At 39.8% G+C, this 22276-nt stretch overlaps 1 protein-coding gene across 1 annotated transcript in view; it reads left to right on the top strand.

Annotated features, from left to right (window-relative positions):
• The window catches only part of Ikzf2 (IKAROS family zinc finger 2), a 140658-nt gene extending 125500 nt beyond the window's left edge, over positions 1-15158 (top strand). The window contains exons 6-8 of the mRNA XM_038339811.1: positions 3321-3458; positions 9363-9506; positions 14072-15158. Coding sequence (XP_038195739.1) covers positions 3321-3458; positions 9363-9506; positions 14072-14796 — 1007 coding nt within the window. The 3' untranslated portion in view covers positions 14797-15158. The remainder of the gene's footprint in view (positions 1-3320; positions 3459-9362; positions 9507-14071) is intronic.
• The last annotated feature ends 7118 nt before the right edge of the window (positions 15159-22276 follow it).

A 22276-nucleotide genomic window follows, 5' to 3' on the forward strand; every position in this document is an offset into this window, starting at 1 on the left:
TTGCTTTGGGGATTATGGTTAGATGTTGGGAGCCACACAGGAAGGGTTTAATGTATTTCAATGGCACCTTTTTAATTTTTTAAATTGTTTTTTCTTTACACATGGGTGTGTATAACTGATAAAAATAAAAATAATCATTGAATTAAAAATAACTTAAACTTGCTGGAGAGATAACTCAGTGGTTAAGGGACTTGCTGTTCTTCCAGAAGAGCCAAGTTTGGTTGCCAGTGCTCATGTGAAGGCTCTCACACCTCCTGTAACAGATGTTCCTAACTCAGACGCGCTTTTCCCTTACATCATCTTATGCTAAAGATTCTGTATATTGTACTAGTCCCCATTGTTTTACACTATCACAGTCTATTGCTAGCAAATAGAGTCTCTGTTTTTACCAGGCTGTAATATTCACATGGGAACCATAAGAATTTGTTCTGCGCCGTACAAGGGCAGTTTCAGCATGGTATCGTTACCTGCTGTTCTTTTTGATAAATATTTGTTCAATAAATGAGAGCAATAAAAGAAAGGGTAGAAGCCGGGCGGTGGTGGCGCACGCCTTTAATCCCAGCACTCGGGAGGCAGAGGCAGGCGGATCTCTGAGTTCGAGACCAGCCTGGTCTACAAGAGCTAGATCCAGGACAGGCTCTAGAAACTACAGGGAAACCCTGTCTCGAAAAACCAAAAAAAAAAAAAAAAAGGGTAGAATAATTCCAGAGCAACTTTCTTTGAGATAGAATAGTATGCTAGACACTTCAGAATCCAAAATATCACGATATTTGTTTTATTGATATTAAGTGGAGATGAAGAGGTGATGAAATTGAGTTTATACTAGTAAAAGTCAGTTTTAAAAGTTAACTACTGACACCCCTATTGATCTCACTGAGAACCTGATGGGATGCAGAAGGAGGACTAGTATTTTAGAAAATAAATAAATGACAAAGTGGGAGAAGAATTAAAATGCGAGATAGGCTCCAAAAAAGAGGGAAGCTGGGAAATGAGTCGGCATCAGTAAGATGTTGTGACAGTTAATGTTGACTGTCAACTTGACATTGAAGAAAATGACCAAGAGCAAACATTTTGAGGGATCGTGTTGGCTAGGTCAACCTCTGAACATAGCTTAGGGGTTCTATTAATTAGGTTCATTGACAGGGGAACCCACCCTAGAATTCAGTGGCACCACTCCCTGGGCTTGCATCCTTGTCTGCATAAAAAGAAGAAAGAATGGCGAACACTCCTATTCCTTGCTCTCTGCTTCCTGATTGTGGGGTGTGTGACCTCCCGCTGCTTTAAGTTCCCAGCCAGGATGGGTCCTGAACAGAAATAAGCTCTTCTACTGAGTTGCTTTATCAGGGCATTGCATCACAGCCACAGGAAGAGATACTCAGACAAAAGTCTGTCTGTCTGTCTGTCTGTCTGTCTGTCTGTCTGTCTGTCTGTCTGTCTCTCTGTGTGTGTGCGCGTGTGTTTGTTACTATATCGAATAAACTGGGAGGTTAAAGAGGATAGAAACCAAGAACAGTAACATATCGTCATACTTCAGGTAAGTTGACATGATACGTAGGATGCTTAAATTAACATAAAACATGTGAAAATAATCAGAAAACAGATCTCATAATGTCCGGTGCAGCAAACTAACCCCGGGGACGGTGGGTGTGACTGAACTGTCTCACAGTGGGCTATACTTGTATCTAGTGGATAGTAATGGTTAGCAGACTTATCCAGCATATTGTCATCTTTGTTTCTATGGTAATAAAAAATGAAAACACTGTTGGTAGGATCACATCTTGCAGTGTACATACATGCAGCTACATATTATTTAATCTGTTTTTACCTACGTTTTAATGCTCCCATAAAGACTATTTTCTACACATGTATTAACAGCTACTTTCCAGAAGTAAAACAATGAATACCTGGTTTTCAAAAGGAGGAATTTCCCCCCAGTATTTTTAAATGGCTAATCTTGCCTTAGATCACTTTTATCTAAAGTGCATTATTAAATCTTGCATTATGAAACAATCGATTTGAATGTGTATGAGCATCAGATAGAATCCACAGTTTGGGTTGATTTTGCTGTTGTTGTGCATTTGTTTTTGTGATCAGCAGCACAAAGGTTAAGCATCTTTGAGTGCTTCTGCTTGCTACAGTTCTACGGTTTCTCGCGTGTCACCACCTGGGTTTGTAAGGTTGCTGGCAGTAAGGATATTACTATGAAAACTGAGGCTGCTCTTTGTTCTCTAGGCGAAACTAAACGATTCCTTGGGGAGTCAAATGAGATTAGCTGCCCTGATTCCCACTGTCCTTCAGGGGCTCTGGCGCTGAGCACTTACTGGTGTCTGTTGTTCTGGATCCTTGTCAAACCAAGAAGCAAAGTGCTCGTGCCAACCTTATGGATAGTCCTGTCTCTAAATATCCTTCAGTCCATACAATTGTTTTCTCTGAGTTTTTCAAAGTTGTTCACCATAAACATCACAGTACATGTTTTAGTAACTGTAATGAGAAAATGGCTCGATAGCTATTAGGAGAAATTCCCTTCCATGATATGAAACGTTGTGGAAGGCACCATTTCCATGGTAACTAAACATGTTAGGGCTCCAGTGGTCCCTGCTCACAGCACCTTGGATGGTAATTATTGGCAGCACAAAGGCAGGATCTGCACAGAGAGTGTACCCACTTGTTGCAAAGCTCTGGTATGTGGACAATGACTACGCAGTGCAGGGAGATAGACAGGCAGACAGGCAGACAGACACACAGAGAAACCACCTCTCTAGTTATATCTATAATTTTTCAATGCTTGAATTCTTTCTAATTTTCTTGGTACCCATGAATTAATCTCTTTTTATTTAAACAGTGACATTTCAAGCTGTTGCATTTTTAGTGTTTCTTCAGAAAATTTCTCAGATCTTCCTAAAACTCGCGTGTGCGTGCGTGTGCGTGCGTGCAGACCCCCCACACATACACACCCGTTACTGTGTATGCAGGATAGCCCTGATATGTCTTTTTAATAAGAGAACCCTGGCCTAACTGTAAAGGTTAATGGGTTAAGAGTCACATTATGTACAGATTGATCATCAGCCCCGAGGATGGGAATGCAGACAATACAGTCAGAGCACGAGTTGATTCAGTATTTCCCCTACTTCTGGAGGTGCGATCTTCCTATCTTCTTGCTGTCTTTCGTTTTAGTAGACAATTTATTGTTTTTGCCTAAATTGGAGTGTGGAGGAGGAAGACTAAGTCTGAGGAGCATATAAACGTTTCTTCCAAATATCAGAAGTTGAGCTGTTCACTTGCTGAGGTGAGGAGCGCACTAACCCTGACTCTCTTCACAGTGGGTAAGCCTCACAAGTGTAACTACTGTGGACGAAGCTACAAGCAGCGAAGCTCACTGGAGGAGCACAAGGAACGCTGCCACAACTATCTCCAGAATGTCAGCATGGAGGCTGCCGGGCAGGTCATGAGTCACCATGGTGGGTAGCAATGCATTTGTGAGTCCTCTTCCTCCTGGTCTGCTGTGTCTAGTCTTCTCGGGGTACACCCTCCCTTCTCTTATTCTACAGTTTCAACCACATTTGCTCTGCATGGGATTGTCTTCCTCAGCAGTTGACATGAGCTGTTTTGGAACACACGACGAACGAGATTCTTGAGTTTCCGTGGCATTCCCGAATCAGTTCTGATAGCATGTGTTTGAATTAACACAGTAATGACAGCCAGCAGTAGAGCTACATTAGAAATGCCACAGGAAAGGACTGCTTAGTCTTCTCTTGTATCTCTCTACAGCAATGGTTCACATTAATCTCTGAGTCGCGCACATGGATGCAGAGGGGCTTAACACCCCTCTGGGGTGGCATAGCTTCTCTCACGGGTGCACAAGCAACTTGAAATTGTGCCTAATAATTTATTTGAGGAATTGGTAGTTTTACTTTATACACATGCAAGAGATAACCTAGACCAAAATTTGACCCTTCCCCTTCCTCCTAAAACATATTCTGTCAGGAAAACACCTCGTTCCTAGCAGTTGGAAGGTGATTTTAGTGGTGTGCCAGTTCTGGGAAAGTTAGTTCAGCAAATGACTCTTCTTACAAAGGAGATCTTTAAATTCTTAGTGTCTCTCTTATCTACTTAGACCAAGTGATTTTATACAAATAAAAACAAAAGCTCTTATATCTTACTGGTATATTTGTGTTTTTTATTTAAAAAGAATTGACTAATACTATATGCTATGATTTCCCCCAGTCACTTTAAAAATATAAATATTAATTGACTTAGATATAGACAATTAAAGATTGTTTATCAATTTTTTTAGTTTGCTTTTTATATACATAATATACTGTGGAGGTGATTTTGTGGGCTTTAATTTGTTTTTTTTTCACAGTTTTAAATATTTTATTTATTTACCGTAGTTTGAGTCCTTACATAAAGAACTGGTTCTGTCAACTGAATGGATGAATGAGGTAGCATAGGACCCAGAGCGTGGATGCTATACAGTTGTGGACGTGGGACCTGAGAAATCTGGTTTGACTATCTGGTCTTTAACTATGTGGGTCATAGGTATCTTGTGAGAATTACATGTAATAGGTTATATGATAAGTGTCTTAAGTGATTGTTTTGCTGTTAGATTTTGCAGCATTAATACTAAGAGCCAGTGAATAGGCCATTCTCTTTAATGTTATCACCGTTTAACATTGGGGTTTGCATTTGCCTACTCGGATCATAGCTTTGTTATAAACGGCTCTCAGCCTTCCTAATGTGGCAGCCCTTTAATAGTTCCTCATGCTGTGCTGACCCCCAACCATAGCATTATTTTTGTTCCTGCTTCATGAGTGTGATTTTGGTGCTCTTATGAATCATAATGTTAGTATTTTTGAGACAGAGGTTTGCTTGAGGGGTTGAGACCCCAAGGTTGAGCAGAGCTGTTTTCAGTGGTTGGTTTGGGAGCTGACTGGAGACAGAGGGCCAAGCAGGTTCAGCTGCATGCAGAAGCTCTCCAAAGATGCTCCTTGATGTCCTCATTGGTTTCTGCTTGTGATGGTCCCCCATTTCAATTCCAGCCTTTGGTTAGAGGGCATATGCAAATTCTGTTAATTTATTTCTATCCATTCATTTACAGACATCTGAATTACATGTCTACCCAGATAAAAGCCAGAGCTTTTCATAACTTTATCTTATTTCAGAGAATTATATGTATATGGACCTATCTCAGAATGTGTGTCATATCTAGAGAGATATCTATGTGACGTCTAAGTAATTGGGGCTTTGGTATTGTCCCATTTCCCAGATTTTTATTCCTTCTGCAGCATAGGCTCTGGTGAAGGACTTAAAACGCAGTAAGGATGAGCTTGAAAGAGAAGGCAAGACGCTGGGGCCAGCAGGACCAGGCCAGGGAGGAGTAAAATATGACAGGTTTTGATGTTCTGGCTTTAACAGTTGTTCTTAATTATTAGATAATGCCTCAACCACACTCACTGCATGGTTAACACCATTTCGTGGCTGTGCTTTTCTGTATTCATAGTAATATTTTGAGAGCATAGTAAGTCTCCTTTTCCTTCGTGAACATATTTAATAGGGAACTGTATTGGCGTGTGAGGAAGCCAATGCCAGATGTCATGGGGAAGCAAAGGTGGGATGCTATTACAGTTGTTAATTGTCTCATATGAATAGCTTGCCTTGCATCTCAGAAATTCGTATTTATTCTTTCTCTTCTGTCCTCTTACTGTTTCCCCCTTTCTGTTAGTGGTATGAATGGACGTTTTTTATTAGTATGGCTGGCCTCAACTCCATGTCTGACATAGTTAATTTTCTTAGCCTCTCTTTTCCAAAACTGGTTTGTCCCCTACACTGGCTCTTCATGAGAGGAAGGGTCTGAAGAAAAAGTGATATTCTTCCACTTCATTCAGAAAAGACTCTCAAAGACTTGCTATGGAGCATCCTGGAAGTAGAAAGATAAAAGTTTGCACTTTATATACCTTTATTAATTAGTGAACACTCCAGGTTAAAAATAACCAAATGACCTGAAACAAATGCTGTAGTAATGATGTCTGTGAAGTTCTCCAAGGCCACAGACCCTTCACTGATGGAGAAGTTGAGGAAAGCTTCAAACTTGCATAGCATCAGATCTGAGAATGAGAAAAGTGAGACAAAGTCCATATATCTGACAGCTGACAGACTGTATGTTCCATGCAGAGCAGAGGTGTGTAGCAAAGGAAATTAGCAGATAATTCAAGTTAATTGAAAGAGCGACAGAAAGCAAGGCTGAAGTAACAGGTTGGGAGGCAAAAGCACTGTATGCTGCGCCAGCCTGTGAATGTCATGGTTTAATTGATAAGAAGCCACTGGGTGACTAAAATCAGTGTCCACCGAAGGGAAGTATCATCAATGTAGACAAAAGTCTGATGTCTCCCTGCGTCATAGGAAAGTATGAGCAGACTGGTCCCATTGATGGCAATGAAAGGAGGCAAAGGCAATGTCAAGACAGAGGAGTAGGGTGGAGTACTGGAGGCATATTTAGGAAGAAAATTAAATGCTCTTATAAATATCAGTCAAATGGAAAGAAAATGAAGTTTTCTTAAAATTTGAAATTTGAAGATATTTTTGGTAAAAAGAAGCAGTGCTGGGAATACTCTTATTGATATTCATTTATAGTTTATTCGTGTGATGAAATATGATATGAAAAGTTAAATACGCTTTTATCCTCAATATTACTTCAAATAAAGACAAAGAAAATGAAGATGCTGAGTTTTGGAGTTTGCTCCAACAAATGAAGCTACACACACACACACACACACACACACACACACACACCTTTAATCTAGATAAATGTCTTGTCATGTAATTAATACAATTGAGACATGAACTACCTAAAAATTTGATTTGAATTCTAAATAGTAGAAATAATATGTTAAGTTGCACCGCATTTATGAAAGCAAAACTCAGATTATATAATTAATGAAAAAAGTGTCAGGTCTTTTCCCCAATGAATTTACAAGGATATTGAGATATTATATATGATGGCAGTATTCAAAATATGTCTACAAAAATATTATAGTGCAGTCCAGGCATACCCTAAAGCAAAACCTCTCAGGATTAGCATTCTGACCTGATAGTGATACACAGCAAATATTGGCTCCAATCGTGGTGTCTTCGATTCCCTGCCTGTAAAATGAAGAGCACCTGCTTCCTGAGCACTTGAAAGTGTTGTGCAGACTGTTAAATGGAAAGCCTTGAGGTAGTGCTTACTACCAGGTTTCTGTCCGTCAGTATCACTGCCAGGGTGGCAGAAAGTTCGTCGTTTGGCCTGAGGAGCTGTTGTGAAATAGAAATGCTCTGTTATAGTCACTGTTTTCAGAGCACATGAACGTCATTGAACTTAAGACAAGTCATCTGAACTGAGGTGGATGTGGTGTGGGAGAGTCCCCACCCAGGTTTCATTTTGAGTGTTAGGTGTGTGCAAATATGAAAATTCAGTGTAAAACCTAAAACAAAACTGCCAGTCTTTGGTCTACTCATTTCCGAACCAATTAGCATATTCAACATGCAGGGCAAACCCCATCCACTAGTTTTACTGCCTTTGGGGCAAATTTTACAACAATTTTTTGCCTGCCAATATTTTTCGTTTTGTGTCTAGGCCTGTGGTATGTATGTTCTTTGGTTCACATGTGGACTACTTTGTAGTTTAGTAGGTTGTTTTTGTTTTTGGAACAGACTCTTGGTACCTGTCCCAGGCTAACATCCAACTTATGGCACTTCTCCTGCCTGAGCTTCCTAAGAACTGGGGTTACAGGCATGAGCTGCCATGCCCAGCATGTCATTATTTTAATACGGTAGTAAGTGCTTATGAATTTACTACTGAAAACGCAAGGTCATAATCTACATCCAACCGCCTGTTTCCTTGTCACACCAATGTCATTACTTCAGCCTCCTGCCTCCTGGCTCTCTTAGCTGAGGTCTGTGATCATCTTGGTATTGTTTTTGTTTTTTTTTATTTTAATCTTTTTGCTGAAAAATTTTTTGATTTTCTTCCAAGTTATTTTTATACTTGTTAAAAGATCACATAATATCTTATGAAATCCTTTGGGAGAAATTCTTCTCTCAATAGTGTCATAAACAGTATCCGTGTTTAATGCCCATGTTTCTAATTCTCACCTTGCCTTTCTTTTTCCACGCTGGCTGACATCCAGCAGTTAGAGAATTCCTTGTTATTCCGAGCCAGAGGGTGCCTTCTTAAATGTAGATTAAAGTTTAACTTCTACTGGTCGAGCCACTAGGTTACCCAGACATTCATTGTTGATTTCTTTAAAAATGACTGAGTGAAGAATGGCTTCTTGGTGATCTCTTTCATTTAAGATCAGCAACATGTATTGATAATCAATAAGTCGTGTGACATGTGTTTTCATTTCAGCTTTGCTTTAAAATTTTTGCTGTCCTTCAGTGAGGCTCACCCTTGGAGACTAGAGTGCCCTGGGTCTCATGCAATAGGTCCATCCTCTGCACATAAAAGGACCTGGGTGAATCACTCAACAGTGGATGCTGAATGAGGGAAGAGCATCTAGGAGGTGTAAGAACCTTCTGGTCCTTTCTCTGATATGTGTGGAATGTTGCCCTCTTCTCAGCTAAATATCCTGGACAGGATTCTTACTGAAAAGCGACTTCTTTGAGTCCCTTGTCTACGCTAGCAATGTCCATTCTGAGGCCAGCAGCAGCCGAGACAAGCAGTGGAGCCATCAAATGAGTTAGGGCAGCAGTTCCGAGAGCCAGATTGGAAATGGGTTCCTTCATCCTCCTCCTCGAGAGCTGTTTTGAGAGATGAACCACAGCCTGAAGCTCCTACAGTTTATTCTGCACAGACAAATGCAGAACCGGACCCCCTGCGTGAGGGACCGTGTGCAGGTGGTTATGCTGCCAGTAAGGCTGAGACCTCATCAAATAGAAAGCCAGCAGCAGGAAAGCATGTGGGGGAAGAGTCATCAAATACCCAGCTGCTGCTGAGCCTTTCTTCAAAACAGGGTGACAGATGTAAATTATTTTAGAAAAGTAAAGTCAAAAAGTCTTGGTAATAGTGTAGTCTAAAGTATTACCAACTTTAATCTACACTACACATACTTCAGAGGAATGAAATGAGGGAAAAGAATCAGATGAACATGTTGGCCACCAGCAGTACTAACAGTTTGTGTCACTAATCTGAGAGGGGTTCATAAAAATAAACTCTGTGTGTGTGTGTGTGTTTAAACAATATTCTTTAATACTGTGTTTTTCATTTCCTTTTATCTGAGTAGACAAATTTATTTTATATGACACATATCAGGATAGCATACTTATTTGTGTCTCTCAAATGTTGAACAAATCACCAGATTGCCTTCTTATATGATTTTATGTAGTGCCGCCCATGGAAGATTGTAAGGAACAAGAGCCTATTATGGACAACAATATTTCTCTGGTGCCTTTTGAGAGACCTGCTGTCATAGAGAAGCTCACGGCAAATATGGGAAAGCGCAAAAGCTCCACTCCACAGAAGTTTGTGGGTAAGCAGCACAGAAGGATGATATGATTCTGTATCTGGGGACTGCGATGGAACAAGACAGTTCCATGTGTTAGACGTGAGTGGTGTGCTCCATGATGTGAGAACAATAGCCATGTTTTTGCTACATCTTCTCTCCCGCTCTACGACCTACCGTGTGCAGTGTGCATGTACACATGTGTGTGCACAGCCTTAGGCCTATGGGAAAGTATTAAAGAATGATTGCTGGATAGTAAGCACCATCTCAGCATGCAATGATATAGAAAGTGAGATCATGTGTTAAAACTAACATGTCAATTTAATTCATCCTGAGTAAGAGATGGGATCTACACTACTGGCCACATTTGTGGTATCTTTTCATTTCTATTAGTGTCAGCTTTTTTTGACTATTTGAATTTCTAATATCATGTCTCTGAATATTTGATATAGATTCAAAGGCATTTTAGGTGTTTCCAAACTTTGCCTTCAAAAATTAATGTAGCAGTGTTCATCTAAAAAGGTTTGCACATGGATCTGTACTTGGTGTTTTGATCCTCTTTTTTATCCAGTCTTTGATTTTTGAGCGGAAAAGATTAAAAATCATATATTTATGTGGATATCATCATTCATTTCCAAGTCTTTCGATATTCTCTGGTGTTCCTAGTGCTGGCATCTGTCTTTATCTATGCTGTATGTTGTGGGTCACCTTTTAGGAAGAGGGTCTTGCATTTTTTAAAAGAATGTATGCATGACAGAGTTTCAGTGGAAAGCATTATTAAAGAACTGTTATTTCTTGTACATGTAATATCTTCTTATAGTGATATGGTTATAAAAGAGAGGATTCTCACCTTCCAACACCAGAGAGCAGGGTAAGAGAGAGACTAAGTTGCACTGAGTGAGCCGTCACGGCAGCTTTCCATCCAGTTCCCCTTTAAAGGCTTCTATGAACGGAAGAGAGCTGGCAGTCCAGTTACTTACTTTATCTTTTGTTTTATTTGGGCTCTATTTAGGCACTTTTTCTTTTGTATTTTTTAGACCATGTCTCATCTGGTGGCACTCTCTTCCACAGCAATCCTCCTGCGCTGCCCACTGCGTGCCAGTGTTGCAAGCAGGAGACACCATGTTGAACTCTTCATTTAGTTTAGAAAGAGATTCCCCTGTGAGGGATATTCATATCTAACCGACTACTGATGTAGTTGGAAAGAACAAGTTACTATTTTTTCTAAGTCCCAAATTTATTTAGTCAATTCTTTGTCACAGTTTGTGTTCCCTTTGACTCACAATTGCTACCTGTTGTTTGTTTTGCTTTGCTTTTTATTTTGGTTTTTTGAGACGGGATGTGTTTTTAGTCCTTGCTGCCTGGAAATTGTGTGTAGAGCAGGCTGGCCTTGAACTCAGAGATCAACCTGCTTCTCCCTTCCAAGTGTTGGAATTCCTTAAAAGAGAGGATTTTATAAAACCACAATATGATTTTAAAATGACATTATATTTTTATTTAAACTTGATTTTTGTTTTTTCTTTATTTGGAATATATTCTGGTAATATACAGCAAACAATAGCTACATCAATTGAGTAACTCTCTATTTGACTGCTCTTAAAATGGAAATTTTCATCATTCCATACTTAGCATGAACCCTTTTCGCTGCCCCTCAGTTAAACACTGCTGTCTGACCTACTGCATTCTCCAGGCAGCGATTCCTGGACTTCTGTTTGTCTGTCTGCCTCTTCTAGCCTACTTTACACAGCGGAGATTCACACTTCATCCCTTTTACCACTGCCTGCCAGTATTTTTGACTCTCTTGCCATGTTCTACTTCTCCTGGGGACATCTCACTGTCCCATGAGTTGAACACAGCATCTTTTCCACATTCTGTCTCAGCTGCCAGTAAGTATTTCTGGCAAAATTCCTGTGAATGACTGCCACGCTAGGTAAATGTGCAATTGATCTGAAATACCAGATTGCCCACGCGAAGGATGTAGTGACATTCCCTCAACATGTCCTGAATAGTCTTCTCTCCTACTCTCCATCCTGGCCGTTTCCCTCATGTCCCTACTGTCCATGCACTTGCTATGTCCGTCCTTGGACGTCTTGTGTTTATAGTCACAGGGAGCAAATGAGATGATTGCACCAGTGCTCTAGGGTTGTGGGCATCCGTGTAAATACCTCATGTCTTCGCCCTCTTTTAGTGAAAGACGAATCCCTCTTTCTGACTGAGGTTAATTCCTGGGGTTTCTGCCCTGAATTCTCTGTCCTATCCTCATTTTGTTTCCATCCTTCTCACTTTGCTATCTGTACTTCAAGGGCAATTCTGTTAACTTCAGCCCAAGTCTTCATCTGTGTACTGTACCCTGCTTTCTCCTCTTCAAAGATGGAATTCTTAGTGCCTCCTTCCCATGCTCTCCTTTGTTCTATTCCTTTTTCGGGGCATGCAACCTGGCTTTCTTGCCTAGGTTCCCCTGAAAGTATTCTCTTAGAGGCCGCAAGACATTTGCATGGCTCTGAATGCAATGAGCCCCTTGGAGAAAGTGTCCGACATACACATCCTAAGATCATTTGCCACTGTTGAAATCTTAAACCCACCTGAAAAACACTCTTCCCTTGGTTTCTAGGGTTTCTCCTTTTCTTCCAGCCTCTATGTTCCTCCTCACTGAACTGTCCACATGTATAGAATTCTGAAGAGTCCCCAGTAGATCTTGGGACTAAGTACATAATTGCCCCATGGAAGACCCATTCTTGGTTCTTTTCATTTTCAAAACCACACACACACTCATACACGCACATGCATGCACACACGCACACACTCCTAGGTGCCCCTATCTACATACAAGTTCTCTGCCTATTGGACCACGCAGATGACATGTAGAGAATCAGATGTTCTTAAGGATCAGCCTAGGCACGTGCTCTCCAGTAGCACTGCTGGTGTATAGGATGTGCAGACCCTAGAAACACACCCAGACGCTGTTGCTGGAGAATTCTGGGACCGTTATACAGAGAAGAGTGAAGCTTGCATTCTCTGGCCTTGTGAAACCCTCGTTCCGTGAGAAACAGGGCCAGAGGCCTTCTAGATACGCTGCTAAGTGTAAGAATCCAGCTTGGCTCTGACTGTTGACACAAAAGAATTTCCCCAGCACTCTTCTTGACCTTTTCTTCAGTTTACCCACATCTGAGTGATGCTATCAGCCGTCACGCTTCTAGAGTTGCTCTCTGCCAACCGAGGCTGTCGTGTCTGTATCTCCCACCCAGATACTTCTGAGTACTCACCAGATGTACCTGTTCTGCATCTTGATCTTCAAACCGAAGCTATCATCCACTCCGTTTCCCAAGACTGGAAACTCACCTTCATGCTTCCTGCTTCTCATTATATCTGTCTAGAGAATCGCGAAGGCCTAGTTAGCAGCAGTATGCGCAAAGGCGCTGTCTGCCTCATCAACTTTCTCCGCTTGTCCCATCACCGCTCTGGCCCAGGCCGCTCACCACAGCAGCTTTCTGAATTCTCTCGTTGAGTGGGGTGGTGGCGCACGCCTCGAATCCCAGCACTCGGGAGGCAGAGGCAGGTGATCTCTGTGAGTTCCAGGTTGGCCTGGTCTACAAGAGCTGGTTCCAGGACAGACTCCAAAGCTACAGAAAAACTCTGTCTTGAAAAACAAACAAGAAAGGGAGAGAGAGAGAGAGAGAGAGAGAGAGAGAGAGAGAGAGAGAGAGAGAGAGAGAGAGAGAGAGAGAGAGAGAGAGAGAGAGAGAGAGAGAGAGAGAAAGAGAGAGAGAGGTGAACTACTATTACAAATAGGAATATTGCTTTTTTTTTCTGTTTGAAGCCCCCAAACTGGTTTATGGTTAATATTCAGACCTTGTGTTGAAATAAAATACTGAGGAATGTTTTTATTTTTTAATAGTAAATATTAAAGGAGAAGCAATATACTTCAAACAAGAAAAGGATTTTGAAAAGTTGCCAATCCCAAAAAACAAAACTTAAATACTTTCCAACTTTGTGAACAAGTGTTTTTAAAAACAATTTTTAAGACATTTTAATTACATTTATTTTATCAGCTTTTAAATCACTTTAATAATGATTGTGTGCATTCTACTGATTGGTACATATTGACTCGATAGCTTTTCTATTCTAAAGTAGTAGTTAAATCAGCCAAATTATTCCTCCTCGAGTAAAACAGCGTATGCTATGACCAGATCCCTTCTGCTCTCCTGGGCTTTGTAGTTCATTCCTGTGTTTGAGATATGCAGAAATGAGCACAGTCTCTGATTTATTTTGACCTGGAATTTATTCTTTCTTCTATATTCTTGAGAGTCATGAAAATGAAATTTTAATAAAAGTTAAAATTTAAATAAATAGCTATCAGGCTGGGCATTTCCGGGACGGCATTAGAGCAAGTGCAAATGGCTCATTAACAATTTCTTTAGCATGGTTACAGTACCTGTGCATCTCGACAGAACGAAAAATGCCCAAACACTTGACCTGTGTAAAATGGAGCAAGTGTTTAGTTAATTTGTACGTTTTTACGATTTTAATCCAACCACTAATTTTGTTGTGTTTTCTCCTTTTCTTTTCTCTTCTGATTTTTTTTTTAATTTTAGGGGAAAAGCTGATGCGATTCAGCTACCCAGATATTCATTTTGATATGAACTTAACGTATGAGAAGGAGGCTGAGCTGATGCAGTCTCACATGATGGACCAAGCCATCAACAATGCAATCACCTACCTTGGAGCTGAGGCCCTTCACCCTCTGATGCAGCATGCACCAAGCACAATCGCCGAGGTGGCCCCAGTTCTAGGCTCAGCTTATTCTCAGGTCTATCATCCAAGCAGGATAGAAAGACCCGTTAGCAGGGAGACGTCTGACAGTCACGAAAACAACATGGATGGCCCTATCTCTCTCATCAGACCAAAGAGTCGACCCCAGGAAAGAGAGGCCTCTCCCAGTAATAGCTGCCTCGATTCTACGGACTCAGAAAGCAGCCATGATGACCACCAGTCCTACCAAGGAAACCCTGCCTTAAACCCCAAGAGGAAACAAAGCCCACCTTACATGAAGGAGGATGTCAAGGCCTTGGATGCTACCAAGGCCCCCAAGGGCTCTCTGAAGGACATCTATAAGGTTTTCAATGGAGAAGGAGAACAGATAAGGGCCTTCAAGTGTGAGCACTGCCGAGTCCTTTTCCTGGACCATGTCATGTACACCATTCACATGGGTTGCCATGGCTACCGGGACCCACTGGAGTGCAACATCTGTGGCTACAGAAGCCAGGACCGTTATGAGTTTTCATCACACATTGTTCGAGGGGAGCACACATTCCACTAGGCCTTTTCATTCCAAAGGGGACCCCCATGAAGAACTAACTGCACAGGAAGAGATACTGCACTTACAGCCCCACCTTCCCTCAGATGGTGACCTTCTTTCTCCCTAAATACTGTCACTGTCTATGATCCTTATATTGTGGACAAAATGTCATTTGCTCTGCCTAATTATAGTAAGAAAGAAACATGAGAAAAGGGATAGGATGCTCACCGGTAACCTGGCTTGTTTATTTTGTGGGTGTTTAAAGCAGTCTATTTCTGCCATGCGTCCAGATTAAGGCCTGTCCTGCTTTGGGAAATCCTTTGGTTCATAGAGATTCACCTAAAATATTCTGGTTTGCCATTGATGTTCAGGATCGTGATGGAAGGTAGGGAAATTGAGAGTTTTCTTGATAGGACTTTGGCAATTTAAAATGCTCTAAGTAATTTTACTCTCAAAGATGTTTCAAAATGTAAGCCCATTTTATTTTCTGTTCATAGAGATGCTGGAACACAAACAAATTGTTTTTTCCAATAACTCCTAGGGTGAGTTGAATTGTTGTGGCTTCTGTGTTTACCTCCCCTACGGAATTTATAATTCAGTATGTTTTACACTGTATCATATAGTAAAACTTTTAAACTACAGGTAGTCAAGGGCCACTGTGATACACCTGAGGTCCTTTGATCTTATTTTTCTAAACTTGCGCACTGTTTTTTCCATAGTTTTGATGACTGGCATTTTATAGACAACCTGGCAGCCTTACTTTTAACACCTGTAACAAATAGTATTTTTATGTAGTATTCAGAATAACATATGGTCCGAGAGTGGGTAGGAGGCAGTCAGCAATTTCCAGGAAGATTTCTGTTTTTCACAATTTGGGATTTTCTTTTAAATTGTAATGTGATAGCAGTCTAATATCCGTTTTTGTTTCTAAAGATGTGTTACGATTGTCACTTTCTCAGCATTTAATCAGTGTTAACTGGTCAACAGAAAAGTGTAATTAGGCTAACAGTAGGGGAAATCCCACTCTGAGAACCCTTGTCTGGTATTTTTCTTCAAGCTGTGACCACTCAGTGTTCTGTTGGTAGTCCATTCCTCTCTGACTCTTGAAATAGAAGGTCTTAAGAAGCCTGGCTCCTTCTTTCAAAATCTTGGAGCAACTGCTAATTGGACCTGAATGTGGTCATTTGAGCACTGGAAAGTCGTTCATGAGCTAGGGCTGCTTATTCCACCATTTCTTCAGTAATAACAGTTACTACCTTTGCTGCGGACAAAAGGGAACTTCTTTGTAACCTGAATAACACACCGCAGGTCAAACAAAAGAACAACAAAGTTTTCTTTTACCTTTCTTGGAGTTGAGAATGTGACAGTCTTCAGATGAAAGTCCTGCACTTTAAAAAAAATTAAAAATTCAACTCTTGTAAATCCTTGTCAGAAATTAATCTCAATCCTTTAGTAGATTTTCTGTCTTCTCTTTATTTGCACAAGGCATATACTTCCATATTGCATGTATAGGTTTTAAGTTGATCTCTGTGAGTACTTGGCTTTTTCCCTGGAGTTTACTGGCATTTGTGGGTGGGATTGGAGCACACTATCCTCAGTCATTTGGGGGAATGCATTTGGCAGACATCACTCACTGCTTGTGTTTGAGGAAAACAGTCTGACCATGACTGGATTATCTGATAATCATTTATGAACGGGGAAGGTCCGATACACAGTAATAACTAATTGCTCGAGCAGACCCTTGAATAGGATGCAGACACCTTTCAACTGCGGTGTGCCGTGGGTAGTATCCAGAGAAGGAGAAGGAGCCACTAATGAGCTGTGTTCTCATCCGTTCTCTTAAGCCACCTTAGCTCTAACATAGCCAGGCCTAGGTGGGAAAGTTCTGACTGAACTCTTTCACTAGCCCTATCTTGGTTATTTCTGGAGAAATGTCCAGATGATTCCTTTCCATGTGAGAGAACACACCCAAACAGGGATAGAGCTAATGCCGGATGTTGGGTTTTCATATTTTGTTGTTGTCATCCCTTGGTAATCTGTGAAAACACAGTTTTCTCGGGGATAAAGGGTCTTCTCAAGACTCCTTTTCCCCACTTACTCTGCACACTCTCTTGTGAATTATGATGGAAATGCCATTTCTGTGTGAGGGAGGTAAATAATGATAAGGCTTATGACTTTTTTCATTTATTGCAATTTCACAAAGCTTTTGGATGCCTGTCTAAGTGTTCATAATTTCGGCTGTGTGAATTTCTGCTGGTATCCTTTATCAATTTTCTTCATTCTCTCTCCGCATACCTACTGTATTAAGAACCATGCATCTCCCTGCCCTAGGAATGAGCTGAATTTAGGTGTACATAAAGTTTTGTGGACCCCCCGTGAAGATGGCACTAACATACTCTCTACCTTTCTAATTCCATCTTGTTGGAAAACCTGATTTATTCAAAGAAATTAACTATGACAGGATGTTTGCTATGCAGATACACTAGCAGTTTTTTAAAGATGCATAAGACAAGGTACAGAAAAAGGCATAGATGGCTGAGGCGTGACAGGGACAAATGAGGACAAGGTGATCTCAGAATTTGTAGGTCATAGTGAATTTTGTGGACATAATGCTGTCTGAGGGACTCTCAGTGACCTTTCCACCAAAGAGAATAGGTGACATGGTAGCACCTAAAGAAAAGTGAGGGGTCAGATACCAAACACGTCATCTTTGCAGAGCAGTTACAAGCCCAGTTTATTTAAGCAAGATTTTACAATTCAAAGAGTAATTGAGGGTGTGAAAATGGGTTATCATCTGTGTTTTCCAGTTGGGCAGAAATTTATCACATGACTGTCCTAATCTTGCCCAGAATTTTTTTTATCACCAGTTCTTTCTGGAGAAGCAGGCTGCCCCTCTGCAATAGTGAAGAGTGACTGCTACAAAGGCTTCTAGAACAGTGGCCAGCATGCTGAGGTCTAGGGAGAGGCGAGATCACTGCCATTCAAACATTCCGTTGAGAAATTTCTGAATAGAATGGGGAAATGAGGGTTGACCGTTGAGATTTAGGATGAAGTAACCTGGCTGGCTGGCATACACACAGGTGACTGAAGGCACGACATTTGCAGGCACATTTGTATTGCACATCCTTGTAATGAAGAGTCCTGAAAAGAGACGGTTAGCATCTCTAGATGTGTTATGAAGCTTAGAGTTAGAAGTACAGCTGACACATCAGCACTTAGGTCTGCTTTACCAGGTTGTATTGAGAAACCCTAATGTTATCAGTGTGTCTTTAGGGCTAGTGGCGACTGAGATCCCAAGTCTCCATTTTCCACATCCAGGAAAAATAAGTGAAACGATGAAAAGATATTGAGTTGACTGGTGAGAATTTAAACAAATACGCATTCATTTTATGAGAGGAAGAAAATGCAGGAAATGATTTAGCAACTTGATCTTGTATTTGTGCTGATTATGACAGGTCCACACCTCACAAGACCCCGACTTTTGTGTTTTCTAAATTTTGACTTTGTATTTTCCAAGTCTTACTTCATCTTATCTCCAAAAAGGTAGAAAGCTAAGCAGAGGCGACTGTGCTGGACTAGGAAAGCTGCCTGCTCCTAGATCAAGGACAGCGCTTGGACTATCAAGGATACCTGGCTACACATTTTTCTTAGCTTTGAATTATTTGTTTATTATAAAATTATTTGTGGTCATTGTCAGTTATATTTCACATGTTATTTTTAACATGTGCTGCCTATATGTATTCTACTGTTAAAACTCCCCATATTCAAAAGGGAAAAAAAGCAAGGGGTAAATTTAAACTTTGTATATATAAAAGTTATTTTATAAATATTTTAGTCTTCCAGTTTCTGCAAAATAATTAAAATATACAGTAACTGGTCTCTTAAATCCTGAATTTAATGTATTAAATACTTATAAAATTTTATATTGGTGCCTTTTAAAAATGCATTGAGAGTGTTGGTAAGCTGTTTTAGCTCTACCACACTTTTACTGTGTATTTTTTAAAAAAAATTACATAAAATTTAAGTACTCTCTAATTTACCTTTGTGTTCTTAGCAAAAAAAAAAAAGAAAGAAAGAAAGAAAGAAAGAAAGAAAAGAAAAGAAAAGAAAAAAGAGAAAACCCTGCTAAAAGAATTTTCATTTTCAAACTTTCAGCTGAGCTGGCAAAAGTGAGAGGAAACTTTGAAATCAGATTTTAATCTTTTTAGTTTGATAGTATTTCTGAACACTATTATTTGATAGAGGAAAAATAGAAGGCAGAGTCACATGTTAGCAGCAAATTGAATTGTTCTGTGTGTTTTTGCTTTATTCTTGAGGTAGAATTTGTTTTGTATCACACAAGGTTTTTTCGTAGAATTTGGGGTTAATCATGTCAATCATGACAGTATTGTTTTGCATCTTTTCCACCTGACTAGTGTTGGTCTAGTCTTGGATCCTCTGTCTTCTAGCCATGCTTAGTTTATGAAATACTGTGGAAATGCAGGTCCTCGCTTGTCCTTGAACGAACACTCAGCACTCATGTGACAGCGCCATCTTGGCTGTTAGGAAGGGGCTGTCTGTCACTTGTGAGACAGCTTTCTGAAACTGAGCTGCTGGTTGTATAATGCAGACATCGTGTGACCAAGATCTGTACTATGCTAGTGTTTCCTTCTGTCATGGTGTACTCTTAGGCCAAATTAATGACACCTTGAACATTTTTACATTTATTACAGAGACCTAAATTTTTGGAATTTCCACAAAAGTTTTATGTAACATTCTATTTCTATTTGTTTTCTTTTGCTGTACTGTGAGTTTGTGGATATTCTTTCATATGCACTCTTAGAGATGAGTTTTAAATTCTATTTATGGTGTCTTTCTCCCATAATACTCCATTTGTATATGTTCTGATATGTTTGTTATAAATTCACCTTTATCCCATATAGACTGTGGTACATGAACATCTAGTTTCCTAAGATGACTTTTATATTATGAATTAATATGAAAATGTAGAGGTCATGTGCTAAAAGCCATGTTAAGTACAGAGTAAAACTTCCTATAGGTACAAATAAGCCAGTTTGCAGTACATCAGGCCTTCGGTTTACCTCATGTAGCACATAGTAAGGAAAGCTTGGGCAAATGGAGGTCACTGAATTCCCTACTATGCACATACTAGGATGTCACTGAGTTTCATTTACTGGAAATGGATTTTAAAAAGAATACACTGTAACTAACAAGAGACAGAATCTAGGGGTTGCTGATATTTTTGTTGTTTTGTTCTTTTTAAAAAGTTGTTCAAATTACAAAACTGTGATCTAAAGAAATGTTTGACTGTGGAGCACTTGAGATTTTGCGTGCCCTTCCATATGACAAAGATAGGTTTTCACCTCTTCGGTTGTAAGTTCTCACATCTTTGTCTCCACTGTTCACAGCTGTTCCTCCATTGTCTCGGGTGTTTTTCCTGACGCCCCTAATAGAAGAGGAGGTCAACTCTGAGCTTCTGATTCATTGTCTTAATTTTTTTCAGTAGTATTTCTTAGCTGTATAATCTGCTGGTGTATTTTTATACGCAAGGTTTGTTTTATATTTTTAAAGCGTGGCTGGGTTGAAACAGTAAGCTATGTAGTCCTTACTTTGCTTCACTCTCAAGGATGAGACACCCTGTGTGACTCCAGAGGTTCTCTAATCAGAGTGTCTGTCTGACTCCTTTCTACTTGGTGGTTAAATTGTTTGGCTTTCTTCTAAAATACAAGTCATAAAAGAATAGATACCCCCTCCCAACCCTTAGAATGAGAATAAAAATGTAAAGCAAAGAGTTAACTTTCTTCCAACTAGGGGGACAAGTGCTTTAACAGTTCTTTGGTAATATTCCAGGCTCGGAAGGGGTTCCCAAGCCCCAGGCTTGCGCTAGTAGTCCAGCCTTTTAAACCATGTGTTATTTGCAGTTTCACAAGGGTTTGCTTCTTCTGCTTAGTCTAACAGATATTCGTTCTTTTCATAAAAGTGCAATATCACTCTTGAAGTCTTAAAAACTATGGTAATTTTTCTTTGTCTGACATTTCTTCTTCGCAAAAAGAAACTGTTGGAAATTCTAATATGTCAAAGGACACAACAAGCAAAGATGAAAACCACTCCACTATCAAAAGATGAAAAAGCATAGAAACAAATGACTTTCTGAGTTTTTGGATGCTTCGTTTAGCCTAAATAACCTTTGAAATTATGAGTGACAAGTATACCCTGAAACTGAAATCCTATAACAGACTGTTTTTTTTTCTCCCATTCTTGTCTAATGCTCTTAAGTTAAATAACTAATATTTAATGTTTTTATTTCTCTTCCTTTTGGAAAATAAATATCAAAGCACTTAGGTCATGTTTAAATACATATTACCTGTTGAAGAAAAATTTTTAAATATTTGAAGCAGACCTGTTTTCATGCAGATTGAGGAATGTCTTTTGTATCATCCATATTTATATGTAGCGTGCTCTTCTTTTTTCTTTTTTTAAATACCTGTGTTCCTGTAGTAAAACTGCTGTAATGTAAATACATGTTTTGTTAAAAAGTAACATATTTTGGCATTTCTTTCGAAGGCATTTGCTGCATTTGTACAGTATGTGTCTTGGCTACTTACCTTTCTTTTCTTTAACAATACCAAAGGTAATTAGACTATTTTAAGGACTAATTGCTTGACAGTTTCTAGAATACTTTGATTTTTTTTTAGAAGAAAAAAGAAAAAAAATCAAACCAGTAAACCTCATTTTTTTTCAACTAATAATTTGGGGAAATAAAAACTATTGTTTAAAAAGAAATATATCTATAAATATCTGTAAAATTAAAATTCCAGACCTTGTATGTCAGGTTTTATCAGTGTAATGTAGGGTTTTTGTTTTTGTTTTTTAAGGCTCAAATACCTCAGAAAATGGGGTTTACTGTGGAAGCACTGCCACAGCCTTTGCAGCTGTGTGGGCTGTCCCTCTGCTGCACACCGACTGGGAGACCTCCACTAAACAGTTTCTTCACTGCAGACTCAAGTGTGGGACTTGTGTTTTCTTTGTTTCTAATGCACACACATGCACGCTCTGTGCGTGTCCATGGGTACTGTGTAGATGATGTGTGAGTGTGTATATGCATGTGTGAATGTGTGTGTGTGTGTGTGTGTGTGTGTCTGTACGACTAAAGAAGCTGCAGAACCTTTGTAATTCTTTGTGAAAGGGTTAATATTATAAACGTTTGTACTGTCTGAGTGCACAGCTACTGGAATAAACTTAGCCAATCTCAGGAACAAGCATTTAATTTGTCCAAGATTTATTTCTTCTCAGAAGTGTAAGTGCGGTTTTTAATTCTGTATATTATTTAATATTTTACCAATAAAATAAACTTCTGACAGAAATGGTTTGTTATAAAAGCTTTCTGTGGAGATTTCTGTACACAAATTCATCCCTCCAGCCCCTGAAGACTGAGCTGTGAATAATGGCTTGGTCATTGTTATTGTGTGTGTCTCAGTCTGTTCCAGAGCACGAATGCGTA

Source organism: Arvicola amphibius, chromosome 8, assembly GCF_903992535.2.
Source record: "Arvicola amphibius chromosome 8, mArvAmp1.2, whole genome shotgun sequence".
Lineage (NCBI taxonomy): Eukaryota > Metazoa > Chordata > Mammalia > Rodentia > Cricetidae > Arvicola > Arvicola amphibius.